This window comes from Microcaecilia unicolor, chromosome 2 (genome assembly GCF_901765095.1).
Source record: "Microcaecilia unicolor chromosome 2, aMicUni1.1, whole genome shotgun sequence".
NCBI classification, from domain to species: domain Eukaryota; kingdom Metazoa; phylum Chordata; class Amphibia; order Gymnophiona; family Siphonopidae; genus Microcaecilia; species Microcaecilia unicolor.
In genome coordinates this window covers 658,164,764-658,178,451 of record NC_044032.1, presented here as the reverse complement: position 1 = coordinate 658,178,451, position 13,688 = coordinate 658,164,764, and the positions used below count along the sequence as shown (strand labels likewise).

Sequence of the window (13,688 nt, the reverse complement as noted above, 5' to 3'; positions counted from 1 at the left end):
GCTCCTCCGGGGAGGTTCACGCTGACAGCACTCTGTGTGGGGTACGTTTTGGCGTAAAGGCGCCATTTTGTTTCTGTATTTTCGTCAAGGATGGCTGCTGAAGGGGTTAAGCGCTGCTCCCACTGTGGGAAACACAGCGAGGCTTTGCAGCTCATGCTGTCTAGATGCTAATGCTGGCACAAGCATGGCGGGCGGTGATTCTTCCCGCTCGGCGGATTTGGCAGCAGGCACCATTTTGGAGGCGCCGCGTGATTCGGCCCTCTCAGTTGTAGAGGAGTCTGAGTGCAGGGGGACGCCTCGTTTCGACGTCTCTAGAGGAGCTCTGGTCTCAGTTTCCTCCAATGTGGGGGCGGATGTACAGGGTGAGTTTTTCTCCCCTGAATTTGTGCTGCTGATGCATAAGGCCTTTATGTTAAAAAGAGCACTGCCTGAGGCTCCTGACAATTCTTTTTGGACTGGATTGCCTCCAGTTATTGAAAGCCCAGCGCCTGCTGGAGACTTTATTTCTTCCCCCCAGATTTTGGCTGACGCTAAGCGTAGACGAGTGAATACACCGTCTGAGGGTGACTCTTCACCCTTTTCTCCCCTGTGGTCTAGTTTTGGGGAGTCTGACGGATCTGGCAGGCCCTCACGGACTGATGATCCAGACGAGGGTGGCTGCTTGCCACAGGAGTTGGATGACCCTAAAGCGGTTCAGATTTTCCACCGCGAAGAGCTGCCAGCTCTCATTTCTGATGCCTTACAGGCACTTTGTATTGAAGATCCTGACGAGGGCGCTGCCTCTTCTATTAATCCTAGGATGGCTAGTACCAAGAAGCCTTCTCGGGCTTTTCCTGTGCATGCCTCTATCTAAGAGCTTATTTCAGCTCAATGCTCTGACCCTGATGGTCCCTTGAAGGTGGCCAGGGCTATGTGTCACCTTTACCTTCTGAGTGAAAGTCAGTTGGCCTCTTTGGGATGCTTAAAGTGGATGCGTTTAGTCACGGCTGTGACTCAAAAGACTACTCTTCCGGTGAAGGGAGGGGTCGCTTTGAAAGATATGCAGGATCAGCAGCTTGAATCCGCACTGAAGTGGCCCTTTGAAATCTCGGGCCTTTCCTTACGGATGGCTATTTGCAGTTCCTATGCAGCCTGGGCCTGCCTTTCCTGGTTACAGCAGGAGGTTGAGCAGCCCGCCGATGGAGTGGATTCCCTCTCTGAGGTCGGCCCGCATATGGAGTCATCGCCCCGGATTGGCCAAGGTGTCCATGGTATGCAGATCTCCGGCGGATGCTGGTGGAGGCTCCTCTTCCTTTGCCTATGGTTCTGAACTTGTTAGTTCAGGGTATGGTGACTATGGAAGATCCTTGCCACTTTGGTCTTACGGCGTGGCTCTTGAGAGGGTGCAATTGAGGAACAAGGTCATTTCCACGGTCTTGCAGGCTTGCACGCGGTCTACCTCTGCGACTTATGCTCGGATCTGGCGCAGTTTTGAGGCATGGTGTGCTCCAAAGTCTATCACACCGACTCTGGCTACAGTCTCGCTTTTACTGGACTTTTTGCAGGACGGTCTACAACAGGGCCTGGCTTACATTTCCCTTCGAGTTCAAGTGGCAGCGTTCTTGCTTCCGGGGGAAAGTCTCTGGCCTGTCCCTTGCTGCTCATCCAGATGTTGTCCGATTTCTCAGAGGAGTGCTTCGTCTCCGTCCTCCCTTGCGGTCGCCCTGTCCGGCTTGGAACCTGGAGCTCGTGTTGAAGGCGCTCCAGAGATCTCCTTTTGAGTCTCTTAAATGGGCTTCTGAGAAGGATGTGACTCTCAAGACAGTCTTTTTAGTGGCAATGACATCGGCTAGACGAGTGTCTGAGCTTCAGGCTCTTTCCTTCCTGTCAGGACCCTTTTCTACAGTTCTCGGAATCCAGGGTAACTGTTCGTACGGTGCCTTCCTTCCTGCCTAAGGTGGTTTCAGCCTTTCACCCGAACCAGCCCATTTTTCTACCTTCCTTTTGTAAGGAGGAGTTTCTGGACTCTTTTGGGCAATTGCGCCTATTGGGTGTCCGCAGGGCTCTGTGGCAGTATCTTCAGATGTCAAATGAGTTTAGGAATTCTTGTCCTTTATTTGTTCTGTTGGCAGGTCCCCGACGGGGGTTTCCGGCGTCTTAGGCCACTATAGCCCGCTGGCTTAAGGAACTTATTTTTTCAGCTTATCTGCTTTCAGGGCGGTCGCCGCCTTAAGTGTTTAAAGCGCACTCCATGAGGGCAATGTCCTCTTCGTGGGCTGAAACAGGTGTTTTTTTTTCTCTTCAAGAGATCTGTCGTGCGGCTACCTGGCCTTCTCAGCGCTCTTTTGTTCAACATTACAGGCTGAATGTTGCAGCATGGCAGGACACACATTTTGGGGCGCAAGTGCTTGCTCGCGGAGTTGCCTGTTCCTACTCTATTTAGGGAGTGCTTTGGTACATCCCATCAGTTAATGGATTCATCTGCTGTTGATGAGAAGGAAGGGAAAATTAGGTTCTTACCTTGATAATTTTCTTTCCTTCAGTCACAGCAGATGAATCCATGATCCCTCCCTTTCTGACTTTAGTTTTTGTACAGATGTTGCATACGGACATTGTGTCTCAGGAGTACTTGAAGACAAGCTCTGAGTTACTACATGCTGTTTTATTGCAGGAGGTTGATAACGTCCCTCCTTTGGTTATTGCTCTGGTTCAGGGGCATTTGTTCTCTGTGAGGAAAGTTTGTTATTTTGCCTTTCTTATTCACTCTGCTTTGGAAATTTCATACAGAAACAAAAAAAGGCAAAGATCTGCCAAAGAAATAGCAAATAAAAGAAAAAAAGCAGATCAGAAAAGACAAAAAAATAGAACAGGAGGGTAACAGAAGAAGTGGTTTATTACAAGTTACCCGATGTGGCCACGTTTCGCCCTCAGGCTGCGTCAGGGGTAAAAAAAACTACAAAATAAAAATACATAATGAATAAAACATAAACATCACATTGTATATTTGATAATAAAACATATCTAAAATAAAAACAGATCAAATCTAAAAACATAATACAATAAAATATATCAAATCAATATCAGTTAAAAACATTCCAATTAAATATGCATGCAATCTAATATAATAAAACGCACCCTCAACGTTCTGAGGACAACGTTCTGAAGTCACTCAGACTCCCAGACGGTTCGTAAGTTCGTGGTGGTGAAGCCACTGACCAAGACTCGCTGCCCCGCCCTCGCGTCAAACATCATGACGTCGAGGGCGGGGAAAAATAAACGGATCGCGAGGGCAGAAAAAAAAACAAACAAACTGATCGCACCCACACACGGTGCGTTTCAGTATATTACATTTACCTCCGTGGTGGCGGTTCCGGCAGCGCAGCGTCACGGAAGGAGGCGGCGCTCCCGACGTCTGTAGCCTTCCCTTCGCTGTGTTCCGCCTTCTTCTGACGTCAATGATGACGTCAGAAGAAGGCGGAACACAGCGAAGGGAAGGCTAGACGTCGGAAACGCCGCCCCCTTCCCTAACGCTGCGCTGCCGAAACCGCCACCACGGAGGTAAATTTAAAAAAAAAGGGATGTTGGAGGGATAGAAGAGGGTGGGCAGCAAAGTTGAACACTGGGAGCAGGAGGGCAGGAGAAAAACAACAGCATGGATGCGAAGGGGGGGGGGGGGGAAACAAGAGGGCGGGCCAGGCTGGGACATGAGAGAGAGAGGAGCATGGATGCGAGGGGGGGTCATGGAACGAAGAGAGGGGAATTGCAGGAAAAGGAAGAATGGAGGGGGCAGGGGACAGAGGAGCATGGATGGCCATGGATTGAGAGGGCAGGCCTCAGGCAGAGAGGGGAATTGCTGGATAGGGATGAATGGAGGGGCCAGGTGACAGAGGAGCATGGATTGGAAGGGCAGGACTCAGGAAGAGGGGAATTGATGGATAGGGATGAATGGAGGGGACAGATGGGCATGGATGGATATGGATTGCAGGGCAGGCCTCAGGCAGAGAGGGGAAATGCTGGAAAGGGAAAAATGGAGGGGCCAGGTGACAGAGGAGCATGGATGGGCATGGATTGGAAGGGCAGGACTCAGGGAGAGGGGAATTGCTGGATAGGGATGAATGGAGGGGACAGATGGGCATGGATGGATATGGATTGCAGGGCAGGCCTCAGGCAGAGAGGGGAAATGCTGGATAGGGAAAAATGGAGGGGCCAGGTGACAGAGGAGCATGGATGGCCATGGATTGGAAGGGCAGGACTCAGGGAGAGGGGAATTGCTGGATAGGGATGAATGGAGGGGACAGATGGGCATGGATGGATATGGATTGCAGGGCAGGCCTCAGGCAGAGAGGGCAATTGCTGGATAGGGAAAAATGGAGGGGCCAGGTGACAGAGGAGCATGGATGGGCATGGATTGGAAGGGCAGGACTCAGGGAGAGGGGAATTGCTGGATAGGGATGAATGGAGGGGACAGATGGGCATGGATGGATATGGATTTCAGGGCAGGCCTCAGGCAGAGAGGGGAAATGCTGGATAGGGAAAAATGGAGGGGCCAGGTGACAGAGGAGCATGGATGGGCATGGATTGGAAGGGCAGGACTCAGGGAGAGGGGAATTGCTGGATAGGGATGAATGGAGGGGACAGATGGGCATGGATGGATATGGATTGCAGGGCAGGCCTCAGGCAGAGAGGGGAAATGCTGGATAGGGATGAATGGAGGGGGCAGGTGACAGAGAAACATGGATGGCCATGGATTGGGAGGGCAGGGCTCAGGGAGAGAGGGGAATTGCTGGAAAAGGATGAATGGAGGGGGCAGGGGACAGATGGCCATGGATTGGGAGGGCACTGCTCACACTCTCTCTCTCATATACAATGTCTTTCTCACTCTCACTCTCACACACTCTGTCTCACACTGTATCACATTCACTCTCTATGTGCCACACAGTCACTCACACACTTGCTTGGTCTCATACACTCACTCTCACAGAGAATCTGTGTCTCACACACACTCTCTCTCACCCACACACACACACTCTCTCTCACACTGTGTCTCACATACACACTTGCACACACTCTCATTCTCACACACACACTCTCTCACAAACACCCTCACACCCAGACTCACTCTCTCTCTCTCTCATACACTCACACTTTCACTCTGTCTCTCACACAGTCACTCTCACATACACTCTCCCAAATATACACACTCCCAGGAAAACCTTGCTAGCGCCCGTTTCATTTGTGTCAGAAACGGGCCTTTTTTACTAGTAAAATAATAATTTTAATACAAGACATGATAATATCAACAAAAAATATCAACACTAACTTGTAATAAACCACTTCTTCTGTTACCCTCCTGTTCTATTTTTTTGTCTTTTTTGATCGGCTTTTTTTCTTTTGATTTGGAAATTTCATATACTGAAGGCAGAGGGAGCTGGGCATCCTGGATCACTGTATGCTTTGTGTTCTCTATCTCCACCTGCTGGTAGGCGGATACAACCCATCAGTTAATGGATTCATCTGCTGTGACTAAAGGAAAGAAAATTTATCAAGGTAAGAACCTAATTTTCCCATTTAGAAATAACAAAGGCATGGAGTAGAGTCGCATAGGAATCTGAGTCTATGTAAGGACGAATAGAATGGATGGTATGCAGACAAAAAAAGAACACACAGAATTGCAGAATCCTGAGGGAAAAAAGTGAGAACCATCAAGGAGCACCCCCAGATACTTCATAGAGGTCACCAGAGACAGAGGAACCCCTTGAATCATCAGCCAAAGAGGGACCGGTTGCTTGGCCTGTCACCCAGAGAGTAGAGGACTTAGAGCAATTAAGACAAAGGTAGTGTGAGGTGAGCCAAGAACCCACAGCATCCAGTGCTTTCTGCAGAGCAGAAAAGGAGTGGCCTAGTGGTTAGGGTGGTGGACTTTGGTCCTGGGGAACTGAGGAACTGAGTTTGATTCCCACTTCAGGCACAGGCAGCTCCTTCTGACTCTGGGCAAGTCACTTAACCCTCCATTGCCCCATGTAAGCCACATTGAGCCTGCCATGAGTGGGAAAGCGCGGGGTACAAATGTAATAAAAATAAAAAGTCGGGGAGTGGAAATCATGAGTAGAGATCACTAAAATGTCATCAGCGTATACATAGAAATGAATTTGCATAAACTGAAGTTAGAAAGCACGGGGGCCAGGGAAATATTAAACAGCACAGGTGACAGTATGGAACCCTGAGGGATGCCGCAAAGGAATGAGTATGAATCACTGTGAACCTGCAGTGTATACAGTGGAATGGTGATCAGCAGGATATGATGTAAACCAGGCTAGCACTGTACCTACATAGTAACATAGTAGATGATGGCAGAAAAAGACCTGCATGGTCCATCCAGTCTGCCCAACAAGATAAACTCATATGTGTATACCTTACCTTGATTTGTACCTGCCTTTTTCAGGGCACAGACCGTACAAGTCTGCCCAGCAGTATTTCCCGCCTCCCAACCACCAGTCCCGCCTCCCATCACCGGCTCTGGCACAGACTGTATAAGTCTGCCCTCCACTATCCTCGCCTCCCAACCACCAACCTCTCTTCCCCCACCTACTCCGCCACCCAATTTCGGCTAAGCTTCTGAGGATCCATTCCTACTGCACAGGATTCCTTTATGCATATCCCACGCATTTTGAATTCCGTTGAGGTACCCAAAGATTACATTTCCTTAGTCTCGTATGAAGGACTTGGTTAACTGTCCTCTGGAAATCCAGTACCCTATATCCACTGGCTCAAGCTTATCTACATTCTTTAACACCTTCAGTAAATTCTAATAGTTTGGAGAATCCTGTAACAAACCTGTGGGTGGGGTCATGACCCAGCCAGGAAGTATATAAGTGCATCATTTTGAAGCATCTATCCCTCTGCCTGTCGGCATACCTCAGGGTTCTGTTCTTGGTCCCCTCCTCTTTTCTATCTACACTTCTTCCCTTGGTTCATTAATCTCATCCCATGGCTTTTCCTACCATCTCTATGCTGATGACTCCTAAATCTACCTTTCTACCCCTGATATCTCACCTTGCATCAAAACCAAAGTTTCAGCGTGCTTGTCTGACATTGCTGCCTGGATGTCTCAACGCCACCTGAAATTAAATATGACCAAAACCGAGCTTCTCATTTTCCCCCCCAAACCCACCTCCCCGCTCCCCCCGTTTTCTATTTCTGTTGATGGCTCTCTCATTCTCCCTGTCTCCTCAGCTCGAACCTTGGGGTCATCTTGACTCTTCTCTCTCTTTCTCTGCTCATATCCAGCAGACCGCCAAGACCTGTCGTTTCTTTCTTTACAACATCCGTAAAATCCGCCCCTTTCTTTCCGAGCACTCTACCAAAACCCTCATCCACACCCTTGTCACCTCTCGTTTAGACTACTGCAATCTGCTTCTTGCTGGCCTCCCACTTAGTCACCTCTCCCCTCTCCAGTCGGTTCAAAACTCTGCTGCCCGTCTCATCTTCTGCCAGGGTCGCTTTACTCATACTACCCCTCTCCTCAAGACCCTTCACTGGCTCCCTATCCGTTTTCGCATCCTGTTCAAACTTCTTCTACTAACCTATAAATGTATTCACTCTGCTGCTCCCCAGTATCTCTCCACACTCGTCCTTCCCTACACCCCTTCCCGTGCACTCCGCTCCATGGATAATCCTTCTTATCTGTTCCCTTCTCCACTACTGCCAACTCCAGACTTCGCGTCTTCTGTCTCGCTGCACCCTACGCCTGGAATAAACTTCCTGAGCCCCTACGTCTTGCCCCATCCTTGGCCACCTTTTAAATCTAGACTGAAAACCCACCTCTTTAACATTGCTTTTGACTCGTAACCACTCGCCTCCACCTACCCTCCTCTCTTCCTTCCCGTTCACATTAATTGATTTGATTTGCTTACTTTATTTATTTTTTGTCTATTAGATTGTAAGCTCTTTGAGCAGGGACTGTCTTTCTTCTATGTTTGTGCAGCGCTGCGTATGCCTTGTAGCGCTATAGAAATGCTAAATAGTAGTAGTAGTAGGGGTTATAGTTCGAAAGAGTTTGGTAAATTCTGGATTAGTAAATCGAGGCATCTTATGCTGAAACCGTGTTGGCTCCTTTCTATTAAGCTATGTCCAGTCTGTCTGTATGTTCTCAAGAATAGCTTCTAGTTTATTCAGCGCTAACAGCAGACTTGACAGATTACAGTTTCCCAATCACCAAGTAGAAACCGTCCTAAAACTAATCTGTGAAATACTTCATTCATCACTCTTGTCTCAATGGCTGCGATTTACCATTACTGTCTTATATCAGTGGATCAGCTTCTAGGCCTTGGCTCTGTTTATAAGCTTCCTGTGTAGAATAGTACCACAAGCTGAAATTCAAATTTTAATTAGATTACGAGGGGTGTGTGCAGATTAAATGGTATTGAATTTGTTGCTTTTATAAGGTTTTGGTTTTTTGTTTTTGTTTCCTTTTTAATTGATCATTTTGTTTTCTCATTTTACTTAGCATGGTTTTATAAACTCTGAGTGACATAACCTAAACTGTAGTTTGCAACTGTTTCAGGAGAACATACTTGAGCGGATTCATTTTCACATTGTGCCAAACATCAAAGGAGACGTGTGCGCATCTAAATCCTGCATCTCACACCAGAAGTTTGCTATGACTCTGTATGAACAGGTTAGAAACCTTTGTTGCCTTATTCTGCGTTCTTTCAGCTCCTTATTCTGCGTTCTTTCAGCTGCTTCACTGAGCACAGAATGACCTGATTTTCCTCTTTTCTTTCAGAGTGTCTGTCGCAGCTGTGGGGCTTCATCAGATCCGCTCCCTTTCACAGAGTTTGTAAGGTACATTTCCACCACAGCCCTCTGGTAAGAGACATTCTCTGTTATTAGTCACCTGGAACCAATAGCAATAAAGAATGGCTCAGTAGAAATTACAAAAAATGAAAATATCCAAATAAAAAAATGAAATATAGATATTGTGAGTTGTGTTCAGAAAAAAGTAATTCGTGCCCACAGTGTAACCTAGTATGGAAGGGAAACCACCTTTTCAATCACTGCATACTGAATTAGAATTAAGGTGGGTACTATGCTCAAGTATTTATAATCCCACATATCTTCTGTAATGGATTCATGCTAGTGCCAACACATTAGTATCCAATGCCTTCCAGTGTGAACATCCAAAATATTAGAAGGTAGTTGTCTCCCACTACATGAAAATCTGTCTATTTCCCAACACGGATCTATTTGCACTAGCATTTCTTTAGGGAGTCTACATAAGACCAACATCAAATTGCAGGCAAAACAAATAAAAAATAAACATATAACATTGAAATAATTCAAATATCCAATACTTTTATTTCAACATTTGCAATCATAGAACAACCTATAATCATTCATATCATTCTGTTGTGTTCACTCATGAGTACAGGGCTCTATCAACACCAAGAGGTATAACTGTCAAAAAACAAAAAACCCCAAAACCGTCAAGCACCATATTTAAACAGGGAATGACATGTAAAGAAACCATGTGATGTCTTCCACCAGTCAATATAAGTACATAATGCCACACTGGGAAAAGACCAAGGGTTCATCGAGCCCAGCATCCTGTCCACGACAGCGGCCAATCCAGGCCAAGGGCACCTGGCAAGCTTTCCAAACATACAAACATTCTATACATGTTATTCCTGGAATTGTGGATTTTTCCCAAGTCTATTTAGTAGTGGTTTATGGACTTGTCCTTTAGGAAACCGTCTAACCCCTTTTTAAACTCTGCCAAGCTAACCGCCTTCACCACGTTACTACTACTACTTAACATTTCTAGAGCAGGGTGAGCCAAGTTTCAGTTAGGGCGAGCAGTTGAAGGGAGTGGGAGATCAAGAGATCATGGGTGAAGGAAAGTTTGTTGCAGACCGAGCGGGCACATGAGAAGGGGAGGGAGGAGGGGAATAGAGATTGGAGATATCGCAGAAACGTTTGCATGGATGAGACGAGGACAGGTGTGGTGATAGGGAAGAAGCTGGAAACTACAGGCCGGTAAGCCTCACTTCGGTTATTGGAAAAGTAATGGAAGCCATGCTGAAGGAAAGGATAGTGAATTTCCTGGAAGCCAATAAGTTGCAAGATCCCAGACAACATGGATTTACCAAAGGGAAATCGTGCCAAATGGAACCTCATTGAGTTCTTTGATTGGGTGACAGGAGAATTGAATCGGGGACGAACTATGGACGTAATCTACTTAGATTTCAGCAAAGCTTTTGACACAGTTCCCCACAGGAGGCTCTTAAATAAACTGGATGGGCTGAAGATAGGACCTGAAGTGGTGAACTGGATTAGGAACTGGTTGATGGACAGACGCCAGAGGGTGGTGGTGAATGGAATTCGCTCGGAGGAGCGAAAGGTAAGTAGTGGAGTGCCTCAAGGATTGGTGCTGGGGCCGATTCTGTTCAATATATTTGTGAGTGACATTGCCGAAGGGTTAGAAGGTAAAGTTTGCCTATTTGCGGATGATACTAAGATCTGTAACAGAGTGGACACCCCGGAGGGAGTGGAAAACATGAAAAAGGACATACGGAAGCTAGAAGAATGGTCTAAGGTTTGGCAATTAAAATTCAATGCGAAGAAATGCAAAGTGATGCACTTAGGAAGTAGAAATCCACGGGAGACGTATGTGTTAGGCGGGGAGAGTGTGATAGGTACGGGCGGAGAGAGGGATCTTGGGGTGATAGTATCTGAGGATTTGAAGGCGACGAAACAGTGTGACAAGGCGGTGGCCGTAGCTAGAAGGTTGTTAGGCTGTATAAAGAGAGGTGTGACCAGCAGAAGAAAGGGGGTGTTGATGCCCCTGTATAAGTCGTTGGTGAGGCCCCACCTGGAGTATTGTGTTCAGTTTTGGAGGCCGTATCTTGTTAAGGATGTAAAAAGAATTGAAGCGGTGCAAAGAAAAGCTACGAGAATGGTATGGGATTTGCGTTACAAGACGTATGAGGAGAGACTTGCTGAACTAAACATGTATACTCTGGAGGAAAGGAGAAACAGGGGTGATATGATACGTTCAAATATTTGAAAGGTATTAATCCGCAAACGAACCTTTTCAGGAGATAAGAAGGTGGTAGAACGAGAGGACATGAAATGAGATTGAAGGGGGGCAGACTCAAGAAAAATGTCAGGAAGTATTTTTTCACGGAGAGAGTAGTGGATGCTTGGAATGCCCTCCCGCGGGAGGTGGTGGAAATGAAAACGGTAACGGAATTTAAACATGCGTGGGATAAGCATAAAGGAATCCTGTGCCGAAGGAATGGATCCTCAGGCGCTTAGTCAAGATCGGGAGGCGGGGCTGGTGGTTGGGAGGCGTGGATAGGGCTGGGCAGACTTATACGGTCTGTGCCAGAGCCGGTAGTGGGAAGCGGGACTGGTGGTTGGGAGGCGGGGATAGTGCTGGACAGACTTGTACGGTCTGTGCCAGAGCCGATGGTTGGGAGGCAGGGCTGGTGGTGGGGAGGTGAGGATAGTGCTGGGCAGACTTATACGGTCTGTGCCTGTACCAGAGCCGGTGGTTGGGAGGTGGGGCTGGTGGTTGGGAGGCGGGGATAGTGCGGGGCAGACTTATACGGTCTGTGCCCTGAAGAGCACAGGTACAAATCAAAGTAGGGTATACACAAAAAGCAGCAAATATGAGTTATCTTGTTGGGCAGACTGGATGGACCGTGCAGGTCTTTTTCTGCCGTCATCTACTATGTTACTCTGTTACTATGATGTCTCCCGCGGATAGCAGGAGAAGGAGCAAGAGAGTGCGGAGGAGGGTGGGGGAGGTAGGGCGACAAAGGTGACGAAGACGGGATGCGCTTAGGAGGAATGGGGAAGGGTTTATGGCAGGAAGGAGGTGTTGAAGGTTGAGAGCTAGGAAGGAGTAGGAGGACAGTAGGGATGGTGAGGTAGTGGGGGACAGGGGTGGGTAGGGTATTGCAGTAGAGAGCAGGACGGGGGAGGACATGGATGGACAGTGAATTCGTGCGGTATACAGCTGTGGGAGAGGGAAAAGATTAGGGAGGGACAGGGCAAGGAAGAGAATGTGTATGGGGGCCATAAGTAGTGACTGAGGTGATTACGGGTGCGTATGTAGTGACTGAGGTGTTAAGCAACAGGTAGGGCAGGAAAGTCGGACTGGAGGCTTAAACAGGAACAGCAGACAACGATTTGGAATAGAAGGTTGATTGGCTAGCAGGCAGGAACAGGTGATTGGCTAGCAGGCAGGTTGATTGGAAAGCAGGCAGGAACAGGTGAGTGCGGTGGAGAGTATAACAGCAGGACTGGAAAAAGCTGGAATGATTTGGAGCAGAAGAGAGCAGAGCAGTAGGATTGGAGCAGCTGGAACAAGCAGGTGCAGACGGACTGGAACAAGCTGGATCAGGTGGACTGGAACATGCTGGAACTGATGGACTGGAACAAGCATGGAGAGGCTGAGTCAGGCGGACTGGAACAAGCTGGAGCAGATGGACTGGAACAAGCAGGGAGAGGCTGAGTCAGGCGGACTGGAACAAGCTGGAGCAGATGGACTGGAACAAGCAGGGAGATGCTGGATCAGGCGGACTGGAACAAGCAGGGAGATGCTGGATCAGGCGGACTGGAACAAGCTGGAGCAGATGGACAAGTTGCTGATGAGTTGCTCCACCAAACTGCTGGAGCCCGACCTCGGAGCTGCCTCCTTCCCAGTCGGGGCGCTTCGACCCTTTGTCCGCGACGGGCAGTTGCTACCCTCTAGCAGCCTCTCCGCCAACTCAGGGTACTCGCGTGGGCCCCGCGGGGACTCTGGGCCTGCTGGCCGCCGCTGTTACCCGGTCGCGGGCTGAGAACGACACCGGCAACGAATTCCAGAGTTTAATTATGCGTTGGGTGAAGAAAAATTTTCTCCGATTTGTTTTACATTTACTACACTAGTTTCATCGAATGCCCCCTAGTCTTAGTATTTTTGGAAAGCGTGAACAGACGCTTCACATCCACCTGTTCCACTCCACTCATTATTTTATATCTCTATCATGTCTCCCCTTAGCCATCTCTTCTCCAAGCTGGAAAGCCCTAGCCTCAGTCTTCCTTCATAGGGAAGTCGTCCCATCCCCGCTATCATTTTAGTTGCCCTTCGCTGCACCTTTTCCAATTCTACTATATTTTTCTTGAGATGCGGCAACCAGAATTGAACACAATACTCAAGGTGCGGTCGCACCATGGAGCGATACAACGGCATTATAACATCCTCACACCTGTTTTCCATACCTTTCCTAATAATACCCAACATTCTATTTGCTTTCCTAGCTGCAGCAGCACACTGAGCAGAAGGTTTCAGTGTATTATCGACGACAACACCCAGATCCCTTTCTTGGTCCGTAACTCCTAACGTGGAACCTTGCATGACGTAGCTATAATTCGGGTTCTTTTTTTCCCCACATGCATCACCTTGCACTTGCTCATATTAAACGTCATCTGCCATTTTGCCTCCCAGTCTCGTAAGGTCCTTCTGTAATTTTTCACAAACCTGTCGCGAGTTAACGACTTTGAATAACTTTGTGTCATCAGCAAATTTAATTACCTCGCTAGCTACTCCCATCTCTAAACCATATATAAATATATTAAAAAGCAGCGGTCCTAGCACAGACCCCTGAGGAACCTCACTAACCCCACTCTGTTTCCTATCCTTCAACCAGTTTTTAATCCAC

The 13,688-nt window shown here is 47.9% G+C and overlaps 1 protein-coding gene across 1 annotated transcript in view; it reads left to right on the top strand.

Annotated features, from left to right (window-relative positions):
* USP53 (ubiquitin specific peptidase 53) overlaps positions 1-13,688 on the top strand; it is a 298,888-nt gene that overhangs the window by 25,062 nt on the left and 260,138 nt on the right. The window contains exons 2-3 of the mRNA XM_030192265.1: positions 8,543-8,656; positions 8,765-8,847. Coding sequence (XP_030048125.1) covers positions 8,543-8,656; positions 8,765-8,847 — 197 coding nt within the window. The remainder of the gene's footprint in view (positions 1-8,542; positions 8,657-8,764; positions 8,848-13,688) is intronic.